Source organism: Tetrao urogallus, assembly GCF_951394365.1.
Source record: "Tetrao urogallus genome assembly, chromosome: 24".
Classification (NCBI taxonomy): Eukaryota; Metazoa; Chordata; class Aves; order Galliformes; family Phasianidae; genus Tetrao; species Tetrao urogallus.
The window spans coordinates 2,239,452-2,264,761 of record NC_136837.1 but is presented as its reverse complement, the minus strand read 5'-3'; the positions used below and the strand labels follow the sequence as shown (position 1 = coordinate 2,264,761).

The following is a 25,310-nucleotide window of genomic DNA, read 5'->3' as shown; positions in this document are numbered from 1 at the left end:
CCTGCCTTGCTGCTGGAAGATAAGTGCTCTGTGATCTGAAGCAGTGAGAAACTGACCTTGGTATCAGCATGCACATCCCCGATGCTTTACACAGCTGTTTATCCAAAGCTGATATTTATACATGTAGGTTCATAAAGGAAGGAATCTTGGGTGGAATTAAACGGAATATGTACTCTGCACCTCATAGAACCATAGAACAGTATGGGTTGGAAGGGACCTTAAAAACCACTTAGCACCAATCCCCGGCTGTGGGTAGGGATGCCTATCTCTGCATTAGGTAGGAGCATCAGGACATGAGGTGGGATCATAAGAGGGACAAAACAGTGGTGAGTGCTGTTCTGGGGAAATAAAGTACGCACTGAGCAGTTAGGGGATGACATCCCTAGGAGGGTTTTCTTCTAAGCCTTTCTTTCTGCTAATGATTCCTCTGGCAGTCGCTTGGGCATCTGCAGTGCAGACAAGGTGGCACTGCTGATGAAATCTGCTACGTGAAGACTTCAGCTTGCAGCAACACAGCACTGTTTCAGCATCAATGAGAAATACTCAGGCTGACATTCACAGGTAACTGACTATAGAAAGCCCACCAGTTTTTCAGATCCATGCTTTATTTTTTTTTTCCCTTGTTCAACTGCTCTAAATGCAGTGTGCACTTCTACGTAGTGGGGTAGCATCACTCTGCACCACTGGGACAGCAATAGAGGGAAAGTTTTGAGGATCTGAGCATCTCCTCCATTAGACACAGCCTTGTCTCACCCTGAATCGTGCCTCTACCACCAGCAGCTCCTGCTATGTGTGTTGGAAGAGCTAAGCTCTTGATACATCTAACTTATGGAGCTGGAGTTTATTAAAGCACCAGGTATTATGATTGTCACAGTGAACTACTAGAAATGATGGGGTGGCTGACTAGTGTGAACAAGCAAATGTGCACGTGCTTTGGAAGTCATGCAAAAGTAAAGAGACAGAGTCTGTGCCACAGCTTTCACTACTGTGTGTGTACTGCAGGGAGGCTGCAGGAGCTGATCTGATGCAGCCCAGTCAGCGAGGGACAAAAACAAAGGAAGATGGGCAATGAATCTGCCCGTGGTCGTGTCCTGTGCAGCAATCAGACATCGAGATGGTTTGGAATCCCTCCCTCCAAACTCCAATGGAGGCTGAGAAAATTGATTAAGCCTCCACAGACAGCAGTGTCTTTCTGAATTAGAGTGATGTGTGTGAATGTCTCATCAACACTGCATGGCAGAGAACAATGATATTTGCATCCAAACCACTGAGCTGTACTACCACAACATGCCCGCTATCTCAGGGAGGGGTGAGGGAAGCAGAAAGAAGGAGCAGCTCATTGCATGGGGATGTTTTATCACCTCTTCTCTACCCTTCCCCACTGAGCACAGATACTCCTGACCGCTCTTCGTTGTCTGTTTAAATCACATCAATTTAAAAGGGTTATAAGAGGCTGCATTTAATCAAAGCATTTGTTACATCCAGGTCTCCTTGTCCGTCTCCTTTCCCAGATGTATCCAAGGAATTATCTCATTGGAGACCCGTTTCCCCTTGAGGACCCAAGGGGAATATCCACTTAACAATTAAAGAACAATTGGAGCTAAGAGGATGCTGGATGTCACCTCCTCGGAGCAGCCCAGCCCTGCCATCACCATCTGCCCGCCCTGCAGGGCTGAGCTCCCACAGCAGAGGTGGGTGTTGTGCTCAGACATTCACGGGAAGATCTCAGCTAATGATACAAAGCAGCAGAGCAGACTCGGCCACTTTTTCTTTCGTGTCTTTCTCCCTGTAAGGAATGCGAACAGGAGGAATTTCAGAGGCGCCACAGAGACCTTGGCACACCCAAAGCCATTGCAGCACACTGGGGATTCCTGGAGATGTCAGGATAACAGCAGTGTGTGCTGGTATCGTGTGAGCCACGGCTGAGGCCTCTCAGATCCCACTGCCATCAATGGAAGCTGCACGTCCAGAGCCTCCGAACCGCGGCAACAATAAAACCGATGTGCACGAAACAAAGCAAGTGCTCTACAGAGGGCAGTAAGTAATGCACATACAGTGTATTCACACATTTGGATTCGGCTGAAGTGCAAAGCTGCACCGCGGTTTTATTTTGTTTTACTCGTAGGCGGGGCAGGGCAGGCACACAGGTAAACGCAGCCCGCCAAGAAACAGCGCGCCAACCCAGCGCGACCCCGCGGCCGTTGCGCCCCCTGGCGGTGCGGCGGGCGGAGGGGGCGGACAGAGCGCATGCGCGGCGCGGGCCGAAGGTACTTCTCGCGAGATGTGGCGCGACCTCGCTTCCCGCTCGTAAGATGGCGGCGCCCGCTGAGGGCCGGTTTCGCACCCGCGACGTGCTGCTGCCCGGCGGCCCGCCTGATTTCGGCTCGCTGCTGCTGTCGCCGCCGGTGCTGGCGGGACTGGAGGCGGCTGGGTTCCACAGGCCGTCTCCCGTCCAGCTGAAGGCCATCCCGCTTGGGCGCTGCGGGCTGGGTGAGTGGGGGGCCGCGCGGGGCCGGGAGCGGGGAGGGAGGAGCGGTGCTCCCTAACGTGTATGGGCTCCTTCCAGATCTCATCGTGCAGGCAAAGTCCGGAACCGGTAAAACGTGCGTTTTCTCCACCATCGCCTTGGAAGCACTGTTGCTTGACAGCACGGTCACTCAGGTGAGCCCCGGTGACAGAATCACAGAATGGCCCGGTTTGGAAGGGACCTCGAGGATCACAAAGCTCCAACCCCCTGCCACACGCAGGGCCACCAACCTCCCCATTTAATACCAGATCAGGCTGCCCAGGGCCCCATCCAACCTGGCCTTGAACACCTCCAGGGATGCACGGGGCATCCACAGCCTCTCTGGGCAGCTGTTCCAGCACCTCACCACTCTCATAGGAAAGAACTTCCCCCTGACATCCAACCTCAATCTTCCCTCCCTCAACTTCAAACCATTTCCCTTTGTCCTGTTGTTATCAACCCTTTCCAAGAGTTGATTCCCCTCCTGTTTGTAGGCTCCCTTTAGGTACTGAGGGCTGCAACCTTCTTTTCTCCAGGCTCAATGAGCCCAGCTCCCTCAGCCTGTCTGTGTAGGGAAGTGCTCCCATCCTCTGATAATCTCTGTGGCTTCTCTAGACCCTCTCCAGCAGCTCTCTGTCTTTCTTGAACTGGGATAAGTGTCTGGTCATTTATTTGCATATAACCAGCAGTGTTTGAAATTTAAGCACCTCCCTGATGAGGACAGGCTGTGAGAGTGGTGGATTTTCAGCCTGGAGAAGAAATAGCTCCAAAAGGACCGTGTAGCAGCCTTCCAGAGCTTGGAGGCTTCATGCAGGAAAGCTGGGGAGGGAATTTTTGTAAGGGCAGAGGGGAAATGGCTTTAAACTGGAATAGAGAAGATTTAGATCAGATATTAGGAAGAAACGCTTTGCTGTGAGGGTGGTGAGACGCTGGAACAGGTTGCTTAGTGAGGCTGTGGATGTTCCCTCCCTGGAAGGCCAGGCTGGATGGGGCTGTAAGCAACCTGGGCTAGTGGAAATGTCCCTGCTGATAGCAGGGGGTTGATTAGATGATCTTAAAGGTCCCTTCCAACCCAAACCATGCTATGATTCTAAATCATCACAACTTGATGCGCTTCAATCTTACAAACTGTTGCGTGGCTTTCAAATACAGCTGTTTGTTACTCACAGGTTCTTATCTTGGCTCCCACACGAGAGATCGCTGTGCAGATTCATGCTGTTATCACAACAATTGGGATAAAGATGGAAGGTTTGGAATGCCACGTCTTCATTGGAGGGACTCCTTTGAGCCAGGACAAAGTCAGACTGAAGAAATGCCACATAGCAGTTGGCTCTCCAGGTATGGGCATGTTGCACTTTGCTTCACTGGATGCTGTCTGATACCTGATGGTACAATGGTTGGTACTTCTGAAATCTGGATTCCTTTGGAACTCTCTTTTACTACTAAAAAAGGGGCAGTGCCAAAAACGTTCAGACTAAGATGGTGTTTTCAGTGAGAGATTATTCTAAGGATATTTTTTTTTAAAGGATGTTAAAATTAATTTTAAAAGGTGACTGTTGAGAATCAGTCCTTATTTAATAGCAAGTTAGATTCTCTTTAGCTTAAACTTGGAGTTAATATTTGAGAAGCTCACTTTGCTTTTTTCTTTATGTCTAGGTCGAATAAAACAGCTCATAGAGTTGGACTACTTGAACACGGCCAGTATTCGGCTCTTCATTCTTGATGAAGCAGACAAGCTTCTGGAAGAAGGCAGCTTTCAGGAGCAAATCAAGTAAGAAAAGTGCTTACCCATTGTATTGATTTGCAGATTAGATCAATTTTTGTTAGTCGTTCCCATTTTTGTCTCTCACAGTTGGATTTACTCTTCACTGCCAGCCAATAAACAGATGCTTGCTGTTTCAGCTACTTACCCTGAGTCATTAGCTAATGCACTGACAATGTACATGAGAGAGCCAACGTTTGTGAGGCTGAATCCCACTGATCCAAGTCTCATTGGTGAGTTGTTCATTGATTGTGTTGTCAATAGATTGTGAACGGTGTACTGAGACCAAAGCATGCCTTCACAATTTTCAGATTCTTTGTGTTTCTTTCATTTAAGGAAAAACCTGCTGTGTAACATTTTATGTGGTGGATGTGTTTGCATTTAAAAGTCTTTGTCAGCATGTCACAGCAGCTGGAACAGCAGCCTAGCCTTTTTTTTTCTTCTTTTGGAAATCCTTAATTTGATGTCTTGGTTTCATGCTCAGGGTTGAAGCAGTATTACAAAATTGTGAATTCGCATCCACTTCCACATAAAACATTTGAGGAAAAAACCCAGCACCTGCAAGAGTTGTTCAGCAAGATTCCATTTAATCAAGCGTTAGTCTTCTCAAATTTGCATAGCAGGTAATAAATCCATTCAAGGATAAATTTCTGTACGTCTTTTTTTAATACTTTTTATAAAGGTCTCAAAGCAATATGCAAATTTCTGAAATACAGAGCTGGAATGTTGAAATAGCCTGAAATGTCAACAGTAAAACTTCAGCACAGAAGTACCTCATACATTAGATGACAGTGAGTCCTATTATCTGTTACTCATGTCCATTTATAAATATGGCCATAAAATGGTAGTGGAATCTTCGCCTATAAAGAACAGTGTTGTATTAAATGCATGTGGGCTGTCATATGTGCACTCTTAATTACTGTTTTTATTGTGTATATTCTATTAGGGCTCAACATCTAGCTGAAATACTAACATCCAGAGGCTTTCCTGCTGAGTGCATTTCAGGTAAGCCTGCCCAGAGCTCTCTGTTGGTTGAAATTGTGTGTAAAAATGACCTAACATAAGAAAATATCTCTTGATCTTAAAAGCTTGATTTGCATGGCCTCTGCTGAAATAGTAAGAATAGCATTAGGGTCTCTAAGGATTCCGTGTTAAATTTCTGCATTGATGAAGCTTGCAGCCCTCTAGTTTGTTTGAAAATCACATAATGAATACTTGGGCAAGTGTTGCCCTGTGTGTTAAGGGTGAAGCTGTATTTGCAGCTTGAAGCTGTATTTTTTGGGAATGCAGATATTGAACTTAAATCTATTTCTGTTTTCTCTGTAAAAAGCTAGCAGCTAGCTTTTAGTGTTCATTAGAAATCTTCCTTTCAATTTTTAGTTCAAGAGCTTTTCATGCCTTATGGGGTGGTGATGTAAAAATTGGTCTGAAGTCTGTGTTATTCAGATGGTTTAAGTATCTGTAATGGTTTCTTTTTTAAGATGAGCAAAATGGGTAATTTTAATGTATTTTCAAACTTGTCCTGCTTATTACATTTACTCATTTAGAATTAATGTTTGAGGAAGTTTCTCTCAAGCTTGCCTTTCATGTCTATACTTTATAAAGTAGAGTTTTCCAGGAATTTCAGAGGCATTAAACTGTTGAACATTGAAGTTGTTTCTGTTTTCTTTTCCCTAGGCAGCATGAATCAAAGCCAGCGGCTCGATGCTATGGCTAAACTAAAGCAATTCCACTGTAGAGTTCTGATTTCCACAGACTTGGTGAGTTACTATCTCACTGTACCTGACTGTTGCAAATACACCCATTTCAGAGAATTAATTTGACTAGAACATAAACGTGCTATTGAAGTATTTGATTTGAGCACTGCTCAAGTTTGAAACCTAGTTGTCATCTGCTATCCTTCTGTTTCAAAAACCAGTTGTAATTTTGCTGTTGAATGGCAGAAGTTTGCAGAGATTTCAGAGGAGTAGAGGTGTGTTTACTTTGGGTGGGAGCTGTGGGAAAAATCAGGCTTTCCTTAATGCAGTATACTCACAGTACAACTTCAAACAGAGCAGTGGTTATGTTTGAAGTACTCAGCCTTGGTTTTTTTTTGGCTGTTGGTGTATTTCAGTTGGTTGCTGGTGGTTCTATCATGAAAAAAGTTACAGCTTGCTGGCAGGTGTTTTGATGCTTGCAAGAAACGCGCTTGTTTGTACTGCAGTACAAAAAGAAGTGATCCATAATTTGTACATTCCAATGCAGGATGTCTGTTCTCCATGTAAACTCACTGGAAAACTGTAGATGCTCTGTAGTGTGTTGCAACCATTTGAGTTGCTACGTGAGCGGTTGTTCGTGAACGTGTCGCAGTACATAAACATCTTTTCAAGCCCCTGCAGTTATGAATCCCCTTTTGTCTTTGTTTTCTCAAGACGTCTCGTGGAATCGATGCTGAAAAAGTGAACCTGGTCATCAATCTGGATGTCCCACTAGATTGGGAAACGTACATGCATCGGATCGGCAGAGCCGGGCGCTTTGGTAAAAACAGTCACGTGGGTTTCTTGAGGTTGCACCAGTTGTTCTGAGTTTAGTTAGGTGATTATACTTCATTTTCTACCACAGGAACTTTAGGCTTATCTGTGACGTACTGCTGCCGTGGAGAGGAGGAAAACATGATGATGAAAATTGCTCAGAAATGTAACCTACGGCTTCTTCCTTTACCTGGTACGTTCTGTCCTGTGAATGCGGCTGTATAGTTTTTCCCTGTTGATTTCTTTCTGCTGTTCATTCAAGACTTCAGGTGGCAGCTGTTTGATGTGAATATTTGCTGAAATTGAAATAACTTTGGTACAGTCAGAATTCTTATCCTCTGTGCTTGTGACTGCTTGTGTAACTGCTGTATAAGCGAAGGAATAGGAAATGTTTGTAGTGCACGTCTGTAGATGAAGGCAGGAACTTGAAATCCAACTGTTTGTTATGCAGCTACAGAACATCTGGAACTTGAGAAACTTGGTATTAAGCCTTTCAGCAAGGCTTACAAGGCTGTAAGATAGAATAGAAGGAAACAATAATAGAAACAGCCATAGATTCACTGCTCTGCTCTGCTAGAAGCTATTCTGCTGGAATTGTAGCACTTCTCCTTCTTAAAATTTTTAAACTTTTTACCTGATTAATAAAAATGGAAATGAAGAATAGTTCACTAATGCAGTACGTACTGTATTAAATAGCTTCCTGATGCCTCCCATGAAGAAAGTGTTCTGTATATTTGAGCTTTTTCAAGAAGTGAAGGCATTGGTTTGCACTTAACATCTTATCTGCGTGTTGCTTCAGTACTCATTTGAATTCTGGAAGGAAAGTTGCACTTAATTGAGTGCTTACTTGTTTCCCTTTTGTGCAGAGCCTATTCCTCCTGGAATGATGGATCAGTTTGAAGATGGGGAGGTTGAAGTCAAGCCTGTTGTATACACAGGTGCTTCAGTAAATTCTGACACTGTGTGTCTTAAACCAGAAGAACCAGTACTTCAGCCTGTCCAAAATAATTCTGCGGAGGTACCTCAGCCTCATTCTAATCTTCAGGTTGGTAATTCTTCTGTAGAGAAGCCAAAAAATGCTTTGGAACAAAAGCAGGTGAAAAAGTACACAAATTCTGCCAAGGTGGAAAAAAGCAGCAGAAAATCCAAAACCTCCAGCTGCAATAGAAAGCAAAAGAATCAAGTAGAAACTGTCTCCAGAACGGCTGAGCCGAATAGCACAGAGGTTCCAGATGAGGAAGCCTTAAAAAGAAATCTGCCCAAAATTCCATGCTTATCATCTTTCAAAAACCAACAGAACAATCCTTGGAACTTTTCAGAGCTTGTTGAAGACTATGAATACTTCATTAAAGAAGGGTTGGAGAGAGATGTTGAAATTTTAAGAAGCTATTCAGGCCCAGGAGATCAGTGTGAACTCCCCAGAAATGGCGGTATAGAGTGGAAAGAGGTGGAACATAATAGGGACACGGTAGCAAACGACGTTCTGTCTGATGACAGTGATGCTTCATGCAGTTCAAGGGCTTCCTCTCACAGTAGTGGAAGTAACTCATGCTTCGAAGCATTTTCAGACAGGCAGGCAAAAAATGCTGTCCCCACCACCTGTCAGGGTCTTACAGGCTTTTGTCCCGCACCAGGGAAGCTGAAGGAGCAATCACAAGTCCCAAAGCAAAATCAGGTGAAAAAGAAAGCTCTGAAACAAAATGCCAAAGAAAAGAAGAAACATTCCCATCAGTACCCTAATCCTGCCCCAAGAAAGACTGGAGATGGGTCCTCCTGTGGCTCGTGGGATGATGGTGTTCCTGGCTTTCCTCACGAGGCGTGGAGTTACGAAGACTACTGGAAATCTTACTATCAAGCATGGCAGAACTACTATGCTGCAGTTTCTCGCTTTCACTACAGGAAAAGTTACAGACACTTGATGTGGATGAATGCTTATGTCAACTCGGTCTACTTTCAGGAACTGCTGGAAAGTGGTGATTAATGTACTGACATGGTTTGAGTGAAGTAAACTGCTGTCTTTTTCATGAGCAGGATGTGTCTAGGTAAATGTTTTATATGCATTCCAGCAGTGGCGTTACAAGTTGTTAATAAAATGAAATGGCAGACAACTAAATGTTCAGTTGCAGTCTTTATAATAGTAAGGAAACAAAAGGCAAGTCAGTTGCTTCCATGTAGGAAACCTCAGTAAGGAGAAAATGTGAAACAAGCCCAGCTTTCTCTACTTGATTTTCTTCCCTGTGACTTTTGGCTGAAGATGAATTCACAGTGAAGCTATCGAAGCTGCTTATTGTCAGAGATCATCCTCTTGTCTGTAATTCTTAACCAGAGGGCACTGGTAATGTACCAGTTGATAGTGGCAGACTAAAACCTGCATCTCAATACCCGTATTGCTAATTTAAGTGCAGTTAATTGGCACTGCTTAAATAACATTTCTAGAGCTAGTTAAATGGCAAGCTGTGCAGTCTGGGATGGTTTAATTATGTATGAGGTGTGCAGCTCCTATAACTGGCTTTTCCTCAGGGTGCAGCAGTATCAGTCTTGCCATGCTTACAGAAAAGCTTTAATTAGAAAGGAAATTACTCTTTAGTTCTAAATCTAATTTGTATTTCCTGTTTTGGTTGCCGTTTTTTTTTTTAATGTAGCTGTCTGGAAGCAGGACAAGATGAAAGCAGTGGCTGGCTTAGGCTACTGACACTGGTCTGACTTCACACTCATTTTGGAACTTCATTTTTAGTACGTGTGAGATCACAAAGCCAGATCTCTAGCTAGTTCTATTGATTTTTGCTATGTTCATCAGAGCAGGTGTGTGATTTGTTGCTTTTTTCTTTTCGTGGTCAGAGTAGCATTGATTGGAATTCCTTCAGTGAAAGCTCTATTTCCTACCTGCTATGACTTGCTCTTCCAAGGAGGACTTTTTCTTGTATCTGGTGAAATGAATGTCTTCAAGGATACTTGGTTGCTCACCTCTGGCTACTTCCAAATCAATTTTGGGGAATACAATACACGTCTGAATAAATTTTGTTGCTTGTCAGAGTTGTTAATGTTGCTGCAATAATCCCGTGCAAATCCTGTGGTGTCCCTGGCAGCACTTTGAACCCTTTTGTGTAGTTGTGGATATCTACATTCCAAGCTGTGTCTTATGGACTGTCAGAAGATCCTCAGGAGTGCTTTAGCTCATGAGTGGCGTAGAAGTCAGAGGGTTAATTAAGAAAGATTCACCTGTTGTTTCTTTTTTCACTTGGGGAAATGATTCCCCCTTGTGGTGTCTTGCTTTACTACAGAAGAAAGAATGTAAATGCAGCTGCTGCTTGGGTGTTAGTTTACATAGTAATCATTTTAAATATCATTTTTTAAAAATGCCTCTAAGTGATTCTTCCTAAGATACTCAAGATGAGAGCAATGCTGCTTTTTCTTTCTTCCAGTTGAAACAAACTGTCCCATCTGAAATACAGCTTGTTAGCCTTGGCCTAACAGGAGCTCCCAAGACCCGAGTGCCTTTGAAAGGAAAGGCAGAATGTGTGTTTTTAACTGTTAGCTCAGGATTATTTTTGTTCTTTTCCTTCCTCTGCCATACTCAACTGTACCACAGCAAACTACCACAGCAAGAGGGCTCTCCTGCATTACATCTGCATGATCTGAGTGTTTTGTTCTTGTTTCCAACATGAAGATTGCTGCACGCCTTAGCAATCAAAAGGAAGCAGCTGGTAAGGGTTTCCCTTAGGTATGTGCTTTAATGCTGTCCTAAGCATCTCTTATCTTGCTGTTCTTGTCAACTCTTGCTGAAGTAAGAGCTATTAGTGTTTCATTGCAGCTCATGTTGCTGAGGTCATCACCCAGCACTCTCCAAAGAACCTCCCAAAATTCTTTAGAAGAAATCTACGGCATCGTCTTGGTATTTGTGGCACATACTCTGTTTAATCCAGATTGGATACATCAGGTACAGCAGTGGCACAAGACTCAATACTGTAAATGATATACAAGTTTCAACATATGCACTACAATTCCAAAAGAAGACAACAGGAAACTTGGTTCTTCTAGAAAGTTGTTCTCAAATGAAGCTACCTGCAGTTGTATACGGTACATTTTGTATCTGTCCTCTGATGTTTGTAAGCAAAGCCCACTTATAGTACGAAAATAGAAAATAATAAGGTTGAGAGCTTCTCATAACATAAAACTCCTAAAGAAATACTATTGGAATGCCTTATTAATTTATCAAAAATATACCATCACCCGCGTTTTGTCAGATACCTCATTGGTCCGAGGAGCCTTTGGGAGCTCCCAGTCATGGCTGTGACAGAACTGAGAAGAACATGGGATGAGGTGGTGAACTCCTCACCCATGCAGCTGTGTAACCTCCTGTGACTAGCACTAGTTCAAATTGAAGCCAAAAAGAAACACGTGCACACATGTACATGTGAAGGTAACAGACTATTGGCTGAGATCAAAACTCAGGAAGGAATTGTCACAATGTCTTTGTCACCTGGTCTGTTGAATGATCCACCCATGACTTTTTCTGGCACAGTTTTTTTTCCTGCATTCTGGCAATAGTAGCAGTAGTTTTCTGTTTGCTTTCTCCAGGTTTCTCTCTGGTGTTTTGGAGGCTTTGTGAACTGAGCTTCATCTATTTATTGTCAAATTGGTAAAGAGAGGTGAGATGACTTCTTCGAGATCGCTTAGTGGTTCATCAAGACAATGAAGAGTAGAACATAGGTTCCTGAGGCTAACTCTCCTGGCTGCAATCAGTATGCACACTGCATTGTGTTTGCTTTTAAAGTTTTCAAAGTATAAAACCTTTGTAAGAGCATTTATAGCATCCATAAACACGAAGGCTACAAACTCAAGTTAGCTACTGCAGTTGCTTAACGTCTTGAAGAAAGTCTTTTTTTAAATGGTTATAATCCTTAATTAGGATAGATTGGTAAATTATGTGGAAGAGGCATGTTATTTATCTAACATTAAAAGCAGAATAAAGTCTTGAGTTCAAAGCTGTTGCTGTTTGTAAGCCATCCATGACTGCTGACTTTGTAGCTCTGCAGTCATTTGACATAAATAACATTAAAACAAGGGAGGTTGTAACCCAGAAATTAAAGCTGATTTTGAATGTACCAAGTTCAGTGTGTAACATAGGTAAGATACAGCACATTTATGACCTCTGCACTAAAAAAAGCCAAATACTGGGAGAAACTTTGCTTCCCTTAGCTGGTACTGATACACATCTGTCTAATCTGGAATGATAGGTGCTGGTTTGCAGCATCTTATCAACTATTTCAGGTTAAGCAAATAGCTTTGATTCAAATTTACTGTTTCTGGAAGCTGTAAAGAAGGATGTAATTCTCTGAGGTTTCTGTTTGAATTACATATTACTTTGTCCCACACTAAAGCCCTGGGTGTTACTTAGTTTACCTTTTCCCATTATGTTTGTACAACGATAATTACTGACATAAAAAAGGCAGCTTTCTCACCCTCTGGAAAGGAGAATAATTTTAAAAGATATGAAAGAGTATAATGGTAATAAAGGAAGGGAGAATAAGAACTATGGCTGAACAGCAAGGGAAAAAACTTTGCCATTGCAATGCATTAGTCTGGAATAAGCTTTGCAGGAAAGCAGTGGGAGCCCTTTTCATGGAGAATTTGAAATGTGCAGAAAGCAGGGTGATGTATTGCAGGGAAGGATCTTCTGCTAGTGGGGATTTTAAAGGGAAGATTGGATTTTGGAATGAATAGATGGAAGTTAAAGCCCAGATGGGGAAGGTGCTGCTCATCATTCTTTGTCATTTTTGCTTTGGGTGTATTTCCTCCTGTCAGCAGTGCAGTGCCAGGTGGGGTGAGGGTGAACCTATAGAATATGCTGAAAATCTGTGGAAATACTTTTCCCTCAAAAGATGGTTTTGAAAAGAAGTTAAATGCTTGGACAAAGGTGTTGCTTCTTTAATATTTTTAGTATTGCTTTACAAAAGACTGGAAAAACAATCCCCTTCCACTTGCTTTATGTGCAAATGATTTGTTTTTATCTCTTTTTTTTTTTTCTCATGAAGAAAGAAAACCTATAAAGATTTGCAAGAAATTAGAGGGGGAAGGGTAAGGTTTTCCCAATGAACTGCTAATATTCTGTTGCCTTTTTGCTGAGCAACTGATCAGGCTGTGTTGTACCTTTCAGAAAGGTATCAGGGCTGGAACCTATCTGTGTTTCTGGATGCTTCTCCCGGAGGCAGCCCACAACTGAAGACCCCCCCTTTCCATAAGCATCAGGAATGATAAGGATTGCAGGGGTATGTGCTTCTTTTGGTATCCATAGCAGTGTATGTGTTTGGCCCTGGGCATGCATGGTAGTGGGGAGAGCGATGCAGGTAAGGCAGGGCAATAATGGGAACCACTGGAGAGAATGGCCCGAGTCCTGCTAAAGTTCTGGTCTAGGAATTTACAGGATTGACTTGGCTTTGTCACAGCAATGCTTTATATGTTGCTATTTAAAGCCTACGAAGAGCCCTGCAGTTCAGTGAAGCTAATTGCTTCCTTTCACTGTAGGAAAAAGTAGCTGTTGTACAGTCGCCCTGCTCTCGTGTGCAAATGCCTCTTCCCTGCGTTTCGTTTGAGGGATGTTATACCATGCCCTACCAACCACTGATATGCTGGCGATAGATTCATGTCTTTGCTGTTTCAATGAACGCACAGTGCTCCCATAATGAGGATATAGCTGCGCTGGGCAATCCAGGGAGGTTTTGTACAAGCATGTTTTTAAGTGCTTTTGGAAGCATTACTCATTCTACTTCAGATCAGTCTATGAAGGGAGCTAATGTCTCAATTAAAAAATATTTTTAGTCCTATTCCTCTAGGCTCAGACTTCATTCTGTCTGTCTTTGTCCTCTGAAAGTCTGTGCTGAGTACTGTCTGTGTTGGGCAGCATGTGCTGAGTTAATGGTAGAAGAGGCAAGACAAATCTTTTTGAGCAAGGATGGTGCTGCCTTCAACTGGGACCTAGCAGCCAGCCAGAAACCCAAGGGCTGGCTTTCCTCCTTCTGATTTTGCCTCTTTAAAAATGTTGGGTTTTTTTTTTTTTTTGAAAGCATTTGATGGATAACCATGAAATCCACCAATTGTGCTTTAGGCAGGGGTTGCTGTGAGTGCTATTTACAGATCAAGAAATGGGTGAACAGAATGTCCCATTTACCACCCCGTGGTAAAGCAAGAAAAAGAAAGGCAGCACTGAGAATCCTTGCTGAGTTCCTGTCTCTTTGCAATTGTTTACTCCTGTGCATTGGAAGGAACACTGTGCCCTGTCAGCATGGTGGCACTGAGTGCTCATTCTGTGCCAGTGTAAATGAGATTGCGAGGTGGAAAGTGGTGGAGAGCGAGGCCTCTGATCTACAAGGCTGAGGGTGTTCAGATGGGGAGCAGATATGATGACAAATAATGAAATTCGATAAAGCAAAGGAAGATTAAATTAAAACATCAAGAAAAATTCAATAACGGTAAGATTAACTGCAGTATAACCTCCTACAGGAAGCAGCGAAGGCAGAGCACTTTAATCATTTAAAACAGGACTAAAGGTAGTCTTGGGTAACATATTACAGCACTGGGGTCAATGGCTATAAGCTGATGCAGCTACTGAAGGCTTTGCCACAGCCCTAATATTCCTAGAATGTTGTAGGTTCCTAAGGAGGGTATTGAGTTAATGCACGAGCCCTCTACTCCATAGACTAGCAGGTTAGGAGTGCTAACAAAGCAGATTGCTAGCTTGTCTGTTTAAGTCAGCATGTAGGTCTATTTATCTATACATGTATGTGTCTGCACTTATTTATACATATGTGTGTATGTGTGTATATAAATATTACGTCAGGATAGATTATGAGAGATGTTAAAAACCAAAAAAGGCATCCCTTTGCTGAAACAGCCTCAAAGGTGCTCGGAGCAGTGAGCTCTGTAGTGCTGGTAAAATCACTGCTCAGAAACAAGATAGTTGAAGTCTATTCTATTGCAGGCTGCTGGGGACTGGGTCGGTTGCCATCTGTGGATGTGTGGATAGGGCCTTGAAGGACGTTTGTGCATAACAATAATTAGCCAGGCAGTGGATGACGGGTGGGAGGGGATTGGGGGTGCTTCATGCTTTGTGTGGAAAAGGGACTTGGGAAAGGCAGAATGGAAGAAAAGAACTGCTGTTATTCTTAGAGGGGAAAATGAGTTATGATTTGGGACCATGTATTTCCTGATAACAAAACATTCCTAGAAAGAGCTTAGAAAGAGGGGCTAGGACTGACTGCACCTTAGCTAACTGTATTAGCTTCCTATTAGGGGGCAGTACCACACCGTGTTACAGGGTTTGGTTGCCTAGAAGTACATGAGTACATTGAGTACATTTTCTCAAACCAGCTGTAGAATTGCAAAAAGAAAATGCTGCCTGTAATGCTTCTTATCAAATACTTTTCCAAAATCCAGTGCTGCTCCCACTCCTGTGCTGGGAATGGGTAACTAAAATTGCTAACCTAGTCTACCCCCAAAATCAGTGCAACCCAGAAGTCATTGATGAGACAACTGGAGCACCTAGACTGTGAAAAAGCCAAATACCTCTCCATCCATGCAAGATATTTGGCTTTGGGGTTAATTATTATCAAGTTTAGATCCAGACGTTATTTGGCTACTATTTACAATGGGTTGTATGTTCAGTGCTAGCAAAGAAATTCAGTATACAGAAAACAGAAATGCATGGGCATACATTACAAGAAACCTCTGTCAGACTTAATAAATGCTTGATGCAGCTGAGTTCAGTGTTTTCCCATTCTTTGCCATTTGTGTGTACAGTATTAAAAAAAAAAAACTATCTTTTTTTTTTTCCTTTTTAAAAATACAGAACTGGTAGTCTAGTCACATCTTACAAGTAAGTGATAACAAAAATAGAAAGCAGATACCCATGTGGGACTAAAACTCTACTGCAGCCTGTCCTTGTTGTTGTCGTTGATTCTTTTCACAAATAGGTTTTCACAGACAATAATTAGCAGACAAACACACTGGTTGCAATTGCACTGTATTGACTTAAAAGGCGGATACAAAAGTGTCTAAATAAAGAATGCCATCCAGAGTGAAATAGTTGTGTGTGTGTGTGCACGTATGTGCTGGCACATGCTTGTGTTTTCCTACTGTGCACCCAGTGATGACAACATGCTCTGCCCTTTGAAATGCAGTGTTGCTCTGACGTGGCTCTGCTGCACACTCACACACACACACACACGCACAGGGATGGGAATAGGTTTCTGTGACAGGTGGCTTCTTTGTCTAAATCTTTTCCTATAAAAGAAAAAAAAAAAAGTGAAGTTTTGGTTGGCTTAAAGGTTCTGCTCCATGAAGAAAAAAAAAAATCACAAAATCCATTGTTTTTTCACCTTTTTCAGTCATTTCCTCATGAATAAATATTATCCATTAAAAACCTTTAAAAAGGTGCTGCGATACACAGTGTTATATTTCTATTTTCTTTATTACTCTCTTGTTGCCACGACGGTTCTTTCCCTTCAGCCTCCCCAGGTGCTTTCTGCCCTGTCCCACAGCACAGCGCGCTCTCCACGTGGGTTTTACTGTTAACAAGGCTCTTCCTCCCTCTCCTTATCCATCCTCAGTCCCACAGCATGTCCTTGAGTCTGAAGAAAGCTGCCTCGTTGGGTCTCCGTCGTTAACCCAATGACCAGCCAGCAGGTTCATCCATCCAGGCACAATTTGCAGCAAGAAAGGAACATGGAGGTGTGGAGGGAGAGAGGGGCACCGGTCTTTCAGCCGTCTTCCGTGCATGAGACATCTTACAAGGCAGAGACCTTGACTATGTTGCTTGTGGTGGTGGTAGAAATGTTCGTGGAGTGGCCAGGGCTGCTGGGTGGAGGTCTGCTCTCACCTTCTGGTGTAAGCGCCGGCGGCGTGGGGATGCTGATGATGGCTGTGGTTATCTGGGAGGCTTTGCAGTTCGGTCGCAGCCCATCATCTGATTTCATGTTGAGACTGGAACGACTGGAAAACAGATGTAGTGGTTTGGCCCTTTTAAAAAGCAGGCAGTAGAGAGGAGAGGAATGGTGTTTATTCTCAAGCAATGTCTTATTCCTCTGAAAGAAGGGCACCGGAATACTCACAAGAATCCACTTAAATGCTCCTCCAGGTCCCTGCCAGGTGCTGTTCATTTCTACCTACTTTACACTAAGCTTATTTAATACTCCTCATGGTTAGATACAGCTTTTCACAGATTGTTTCATGTTTCCATTTCATTCCTTGTATAATTAAGAGGATATCTAAACACACCACACAGTGCACTCCATCTTTTTGGAGCACAGGTAGTACTTTCTGAGAAAGATGTTGCCTTCCTTGCATTCTGAATGCCTCTTTTAAAATTGCTGTCCCTTGATCTTTCCTGGTTTTTTTTCATCTCTGTGGTAGTTTCAAGGATCTGGCAGCTGGGAGCATTCTTATTAAATCTGCATCAATTGCATCCTATAATTAATTACGGAGTGAAAATGATAGGTTGATTTCTGTGCATCTGCACAGCTACTGGAGTCTGCTATTACCAGCCCAACATGTTCATTTGAAACACAAGGCCTGTCCTTTTAAAATACAAAGCTCCCAGTTGGAAAGCTATTGCTGTTGTTATCTCACCCAGTGAGTCACCAAGAGGATGTTTTTTGATCTCTCAAGCATCCTAAGAACACCACAGAACCCATTCTGCTCCCTGGCTGCCTCAGTCGTAAGCAGAGAGTGGCACAGCATTAAGGACTGGGAGGTTCTGTCAGTGGTAAGCACACACCCAGTGCATTGCATTCCACTAAAGCTCACCCAGTGAGTTGCATCCCACGTGAAAAACAACTCAGAGGCTTTTTTTATTACTTTTCCTGCCTATTCTTTCACAGTTTGGTAAGCAAGTGAAACAGCAGTGTTGACATTTAAAATATAATCACTGGCATCACATAGCACCCACATGGGATAAGTTCTCATTCCCCTGAATTACTGCTTCAGGTGCTGGTTTAAATTGCTGTCATTTTTAAACTGCAGCAGCCGAAGACTTGTTCTGTGCTTATTCATTCATAATTCATTCTCTGAAATACCTTTCTTACTTCTACCTGGCGTGAAGTATCTGCTTTTTACCCTTAAGGCATCTTTGTTTCAACTTCCAGATCCCTGTGATAAGAGTGGGGAGGAGAAAAATGGTAGGTTCGGAAACAGCCCAGTGCTCAAGAACCCTCATGGGCTGAGGGAATTTAGTAAGTGTAGTGGAGATGCTAATCATGGCCTGAAGCAGTGATGGAGCACCTGGTGGGAAGGCAGGGCCAACCCACGGGGGCTCAGGTGCACGCAATGCAATGCACCTGGGTGACCAGAAGGGATGGAGCTGGGATCCACCCCCTTCCCAGACCTCATGTAAGGGTTGGCAGTGGAGGCGAGGGGATCTTGCTGGAGATCTGTGTGTACCTAAGGCTTTCTGAAGGTAAGCAGTTTCTTTCTTTTGTTTCTGTGCTAATGGCTGTTGTATTTGAGCAAGGGACTTTGCTGCTTTGCTGTGCTTTCCATTGCATTGCAGCAAATCATTTCATAATTGTGAGAAATATATAGTGAGGGAATGGTTTTTCAGCAGGTTCTGTGTAAAACGATGCTATTTCAAAGTTTTCTGTCAATCAGAAGTTTCTGTACCTGTGTTACTAATGCCTCTTTAGGTGAAAGCCATGAAGATATTACTGCAGAGTTTCTCCTTATTTGTTTCTCGGTTGTGATTCAGACCTGGGTAATGAAAATGAGTGAATTGAGTGTCCCTGGTGAGCTGAGTCAGTGTGTTCAGCTGGTTGTCCTTGCCTGCTCCAGCAGTGGGCTGGCTGGGAGCTGGGCTGCAGGGTGGTCCTCTACCACTGGTGTCTAGCTCAGAGCTGGCAACTGCTGGCTCCTGCCTGTGCAGGAGTTTGGTAGACTGAAATTTATCCTTCTATATTTAGTGTGGTCAGAGAAGAGCTCTATAGAGTCTAACTTTCACCTGGTTCCTCCTAGAGCAGTTACAGAGAAAAGTTATGAGCCACTTTCCTCGGGCTATCATTAGGGGCAGGAAAGCAAAGACATTTCTAGCTTACACCCTTCTCCTTGGCTGGGAAATAGCTCTGTACAACTTGCTCAAACCTACTTTTGGGTAACGTACCCGAGGAGGTTGCAGGCGGTAGCACTGAGAGCCTACAGACCATACCTGGTTGTAAGCGAGGGCTGCTCACTGCACTGGATGTGGATGGTGCTGAGCTCCTGCATGCTGCGGAGGCGGGTGGCTGGCACACTGGAGTTGGGGAGGTGCGTGGTCTTCTTGTTACGGCGAGAACAGCAAGAGGTGGTCAGGCCATGGTGACTTGACAAGGAGGGGCTCCGAGAAGATGGGTAGTTCTGCATTGAGCTCTCCATGCAGTTCTGCTCGAACAGTTGCTCGTCTATGAACTCGTGGTTCTGGCAGGGAAAAGAACAGTGCTGTTACTCTCTGGTAGCAGTTCACAGCTGTGACCCAGCAGCAGGTTGTTTTCAGCAGCACCTTTTGCTAGGTCGGTGGGATGTGTCAGACCCTTGTCTTTGTGAGATGCTCTCTGCCTGTGCCTGAAACTATTTGCACTAGGCAGATCTGAAAGTGAATAACTGCTCACTGCAGCCGAGAGAAGATTTTGCTGTCCTGCATCAGTAGGGGATTAAGAGAAACTGCTCCAGCGACAGAAGCATGATAGTCTGTCAGTGCTGCCTCACTTACGCAGCCTGAGCTGGTTAACATGTTGTCTGATTTTCCTGTTATTTTTGTGTCTTCATTCTGAAAGCGGTGCTATGCAGTGTTGTGTGATTATTAAACCCCAGAGGAGAGGAGGTTCAGGATCTTTTTTTTTTTTTTTCTTTTTTCTTGTGCATGGGGACTGGATCACGTTGGGTTGGGAGGGCCATCTTACCTACATCTTATTTACAGGATGTGGCTTGTATTGATGCAAAGCATACCTGCAGTTCGTTAGGAGCTGCTATTAACTGAGTGGAAATGAGCATGGCAGCTGAGAGCAGGAAGCATGTAGAGGAAGGAAGGGAATTCATAAAGCTGCATCTGTAAGGAGTTTTTGTGCTAGGGGACAATACAGCCTGCAAGAAAGAACTCTCACGCACATACATGAACACTCAGGTTGTTCTAGTGTACATACTTTATCCAGCCCCTGTCAGCATCAGGAAAGATGGGAAACAACAGCAACCATGGTGAAAGCAACCACCCGTTTTCACTGGATCAACTAACAACTCTCAAAGGAAACGAGCACTGGGAAGCAGGAAGAGCCACGTGCACAAACTCCCAAAGACAAGACCAGGAACGAGAAAGGAAGCCAACGCTCTCGAGACGCATCACACAGATCATAGAGAAAACAAATTGAATTAAAAAGGAAATACCTTGATGGTGGAAGTTCGTACAGATAACAGGGGATCATCCACAAGATAGGACAATCCCTACGGGACAACATGCCAACAAAAGATAAAAACACATTTGATTGTCCATTCCGGCATTCAGAAATTTAGTGTCAGCACTGCAAATGTTGTCTCAGCATTCCAGCCGGCTTGTTCAAGTTTGAATGGGCAACTAGACCTTCTCTTTGCCAGACCTTGCTTGAATCAGACCCCTTTGTTCCTTCCTTCTCACGTTTCTGATAACAAATTTCTTATTTTTATGTTTAAAGGAGAACAAAGTTTCAGCTTCTGATTCTCAGGTAACCAATTGGAATTGCGTTGCCATTGGATCTCCAATGGATTTGGGTTTTGGATGTGCTCTGTGGAAACGCAGATGAAAGGTTTGGGCTGAAGGATTGCATTCAGTGCATTCAGCATTTGGAGAAAATATGGCCTGGGAATATCCATATTCCATCCAGGGATCAGAAGGAAAGGAAAAATTCCTTGAGCAAACTCCATCTGTTGTACTAATATGACAAAGTAGCCTTTATGAAGGCAGCTGCAAGTAATTTAGAGTCACTTTGTCATCATATACACCGGATTTGAGCCATGCAGTTCTAAGACTGTATGCTCACGAGACTGGACATGCCATGACAGTAAATAATGTACCTGTGGGCTCTTTCTGCCCACTCTGGGGAGAGGTGAATTGCCCATTGAAACAAGTTTGCAACCATTCCTCATTCCATTCCTGCAACTTCGTCACAAAATGACTCTTCAGTGTTTAAAAATTCCTTTCCTACAGTTCAATGTTTCAGGGGGAGAAGCGTGGCGTGGTTTCTCGTCAGGCTGTGTGAATTCTACAATTTCAGAAGCTGATTTGAAGCGTTTGGATTGGAAACTTTAGAATCCAAACCTGCCGTGGGATTTCTTATCGCCACTCTTTGCAGAAAATAATAATTAAAAAAAAAAAAAAAAAAAGAGCAATGTCTGAAACATTTTGGACCACTGAGACTTGCTGTCTGAGCAGGGCTGTGTGCTGGAGGCTTTGTTACTATGGCAGACTGACACATCCACAAATGAGGATATGCTTTGGCTGTGTTACTTCCAGCAGCCTAGCTGGCTTGTTAGAAGCAGAGTGACTCATGCAGCTCCGTGAGATGTCCTCCACCCCACGCAGAGGTCAGAATGTCTGCAAGGCTTTGCAAGGTCAGTGCCTCACAAGGGCAGACCCTGGGGCAGGGATGGCTGCCAGCTCCTGTTTGCCTCAGGCAGTTTGTTAAAGCTCTCAAATGGAGGTGTTCATGTGAAATATGGGTCACAGCAGCACAGCCTTTAAGCACGAAGCTCTAAACTGAAGAGTCAGATTGTGAAATATCTGCTTGTTATGTAGAACATCCAGAATTGCTAGAAACAGAGGCAAGATGAGTCTTATCAAATGAATCCAACAGTCACTGATACAGGAAGAATCAGTTCTCAGCCTTAGAATGGTGACCTTTGGAGCTCGGTGTGATAACCCAGCAGGTCACTGCAATTAACCAGACATCTTCCAGTGTATCGCTGAAGCCTAAGTGATATTCCAGCATAAGCCAAACTATGGAAGTGGAGGTGATTTCTCTAAAAGAAAGCTCTTGCAAGTCAGAAATCGAAAGTACGTTTGATGATGGATGCAGATAGAAAAAGTCATGAATATTTCAAATGTTGACCTCTTTTCATTCTTTCTAGAATGAATCACGGTGTATATTATGTGTGCCTTTACTGCATAACCTTTATATAAACCTGGAAGTAAAACACATGTACCAGATAAACATCTGAAATGTTCCAAGAGACTTCTGCATACAGAATAACCTTGTGAGAAATGAAGTTCTCTCTCTGGCAGCACATTGCATGGCACAAACAGAAAATCATTGTCAGAGAAGCTGCTCAACTGGCTTTGAGATAAATTAGCTTCTCTTGTAACCAGAACTTGTAGTGAGAAAAAACACTTGCAACCTTTAAACCCTTCTGCTCTGCTCCATATAAAGGGCTAAAGGTTATTTTTTCCAACTCTGTCTTCTGTTGGCACTGAAGACCACATGTAGCTTGCTTTCAGTGACAGCAGCTTCCTCCAATTAAGACAGCAGAACCGTCCAGAGTTACTAATTAGCACAAGCAACAAATATATATGATGTGTGACCGACAGCACGAGACAAACACAGTATTTTTCTTTTTAGAAAGCTGAAAAAATGAAACTTAGTATGCACCTCGTTTGCAGGATCTTCCTAATTTCTGCAAGGTGATTTGCATTCAGGTGAACTGAGCGACCTGCTATTAACTTTGTACTGGTGTGGGTGCCTGGGGAGCAGCAGACATCATGTCCTCCCTGTGTACAGTGATTTATTAACTTAAAGATAATGAGATCTAAATGCATTTAATCCATGGCAGAGTGTTCTTGGGAACCTGAGCATCAATCTGCTCTGGCACGGTTTGTAGGTCCATATTTTATGTCTTATGGAGGGCCAGTTCAGAACGTATTGTGTGCATATCTTTTCTGTGTGGAGCCTGGGCTGGGCACAAGGGCTGTACGATGTAGAAGGGGTTGTGTTGCTACTTACAGTTGTTTTTTCCAGGCAGTGCAGCAGGTGGTGATGTTGGCTTTCAATTAAGGAGGTGCCTTTAGTCGTATGCTGTTCATCTTCAGTGGATCCCTAAAGAGCCAGAAAAAGAGGGGGGGAACAAAAAACCCAAACCAAGTGTAAAATCACAAAAAGAACCACCAGCATCAGCTTTCACGGGGATAAAGATAACAATTTCCATGTTGTCCTCTCCTGGGTTTTTCTCATGAATCCCATGAGATTACCTGTTTTTTTCTTTCTTTGTCCCCCCCTTAGTGATCTGGCTTGTAAGCTCAGGTGAGCAAACGAGCTCTGATTCCAAACCAGTGTGTTTCTAGTCATTCTGTAGCTGCAGAGGAAGCCTAGGAAGTGCTGCAGGTAGGTGGTGTGGAGGCTCTGGAAACGAAAGCTAAAGAGAAAAAGAAGCAATGCCTTGGTGTGTTGGGGGAAGCTGGTAGCAGGTCCTGAGGGCTCAGCTTTGGCATCAGGGCTGTGTGCTTGCAGGAATTTGGGGTAGGGACAGCTCAGCTGTTGTGTTAGCAGTGCTTAGGATAAGCTGTGGATCTCGGACCCGTCTCTGTTAATCTCCTTGATCTGCTAGAAAGATCTGAAATAGGTGTGGATGAGAGGTTGAGAGCTGGAGTCCAGTATGCAGGTAATGTTGAGGGTCATTCGTCAGAGCAGCAGTAGATGGGCAAACTGAGCTGGGTGTGGGGGGAGAAGCAGCGCTCTGTGCTTCTGATCCACAGTCGGATGCTTGTGTTCAAAGTGCAGCATCTGTCACTTCCACTGTGATCAGATACACCTCAGAAATGGAAGCAAGAGATGGGTTGTTTAGAGAGCGTCTGTGATGCCAAAAAGCCAGGATTATTTTTCTCACTGCCTCTGTTCTGCAGTGGCAGATTTAAGATCTGGGTTCTTAAAGATATTCTCTTACCGCCACCATTTAAACTCCCCAGTGTTAAAATTCATTGTGGCTTCGTGACACATCAATCTGAGCAAGTCTTTGATGAGTAGCATTTTCAAAGACAATTAAATGCATGAAAATGGCAATTAGATGCTGTGAAATGTTTCCCTGTGGTCCCTAAATAAGAGTTGCCTGGTGTCTCCTGCAGCGCCTGAATCTGAAAGTCAAAAATGGGTGTGAGTCTCTGCTTAGACAAAAACAGCAGCATTCTACTGCTGGGAGGGAAAGCAGGTGGGATGGGAGATGCAGCAGAGCATCTTAGCAGGAGTGCCAAGCCTTGTCTGTTGCTCTCAGGGGGGTCAAATTCAGCTGTGCTGAAGGCATTGCTTTTAACTACACCCGTGTGTCCCACTGATTCACCACAAACACATGTTCTGGATGCTGTTTCCTGGATGGTTCTGTGATCCTTAAGTGAAGGAAAAATCCTGTCTCTGATAGATGCCAAAGCAGAGCTAAATTGGTACATTTATAAAGTGACTTGCTGTGCACAGAATTAATAGGTTCCTATAGGAATGCTGCTTTAGCAGGTTATGGATTTTTTTGTTGTTGTTGCTGTTGTTTTGGAAGGTTGAGCATTCCCATAAGTATTTTTAGGAGTAGCCTAAGAAAAAAAAAAATCAGCTGAATTTTTTCTTATTAACAATTCTCTGGTGAACTAACAAATCAAGCAGCTCCTGTTCCTACCCTGCTGAGATTACTGACTCTGCTAAGTCTGTGTTGGAATATCTCCCAAAGAGGTCCTTGTAAGCCCTAAAGCAAATATGAGGCTGCACTAAAACACTGGAAAATGAGAGTGGAAAAGCACATATTGCAAAAGCATCTTTGTCTCAAGCAAATCCTCATATAAAGCTTTCTGATCCCTGACAGAAGAAGGAAGCCGAATGTCAGATTTTTGGTGGCAAAGTTTAGCCTCTTCCTTTGTCTTCCATTGCAAGAACACAGATGGAGATGGGTCAAGGGATCGCAGCGACTAAGGATGAAGTGTAGTATCACTGAGTATATTCTTCTTTATCTTTTTTTCTCCTTTCTTCAGCCAAAGCAGTGCTTTCAGAAACCATTAAGGGCAACCTGTTGTCCGCAAGAAGTGTTGCCCCTTGAACAGCAATGCCAAGTGCTGCAGAAACAGTTGACATTTTGATACTACTGTGAGGTAGTATAGGTGGAACCTACAGAGATTGATTTACTTGTACCCACGCTTCTGCACTAGAAAAGTCTTCTGTAATGGGAAGGGGGGTGGCTTGCTGTTTGAGCTGGGTGCTAAATTTACAAGAGTTTGATGCCAGCTCCTATTCAGTTTGTTCTTGGGAGGCATTCATGAGCTGTTGGTTGCCTCAAGGGAGACTGAAACACACTGTGGCATTGGTTCTGATATGGAAGATACTTCTATTTTACCGTCTGCTTAGAGCTTCAGCACACAGAATTGGACTCTGGTGTACTGAGATGGGCTGGTTTGGTGCTTAGGCTGTCCGTGCTGTGGGAGCGTATGTTTGGTGGCCCTGCTAGGCAGGGGGGTTGGAACTACATGATCCTTGAGGTCCCTTCCAACCCGGGTGATTCTGTGATTCTGTGAGTGACCATAATG

At 43.6% G+C, this 25,310-nt stretch overlaps 2 protein-coding genes across 3 annotated transcripts in view; one reads left to right on the top strand and one right to left on the bottom strand.

Annotated features, from left to right (window-relative positions):
- Window positions 1-2,312: 2,312 nt before the first annotated feature.
- Window positions 2,313-8,817, top strand: DDX20 (DEAD-box helicase 20; the record flags this gene model as incomplete). Its single annotated transcript, XM_079546565.1, has 11 exons — window positions 2,313-2,490; window positions 2,567-2,661; window positions 3,676-3,844; window positions 4,163-4,277; window positions 4,359-4,501; window positions 4,753-4,891; window positions 5,215-5,273; window positions 5,946-6,028; window positions 6,680-6,785; window positions 6,870-6,971; window positions 7,645-8,817. The coding sequence occupies 11 exons, from the start codon at window positions 2,313-2,315 to the stop codon at window positions 8,757-8,759; spliced, it is 2,304 nt and encodes a 767-aa protein (XP_079402691.1). The 3' UTR covers window positions 8,760-8,817.
- A 7,743-nt stretch (window positions 8,818-16,560) lies between these two features.
- KCND3 (potassium voltage-gated channel subfamily D member 3) overlaps window positions 16,561-25,310 on the bottom strand; it is a gene marked incomplete at both ends in the record, with an annotated part of 88,208 nt that continues 79,458 nt past the window's right edge. The window contains 4 exons of one of the 2 annotated variants that reach the window (XM_079546308.1): window positions 16,561-16,765; window positions 18,969-19,216; window positions 20,177-20,233; window positions 22,762-22,854. In XM_079546308.1, the coding sequence (XP_079402434.1) occupies window positions 16,561-16,765; window positions 18,969-19,216; window positions 20,177-20,233; window positions 22,762-22,854 (603 nt within the window). The remainder of the gene's footprint in view (window positions 16,766-18,968; window positions 19,217-20,176; window positions 20,234-22,761; window positions 22,855-25,310) is intronic. The other variant, XM_079546309.1, reaches the window with a different exon arrangement.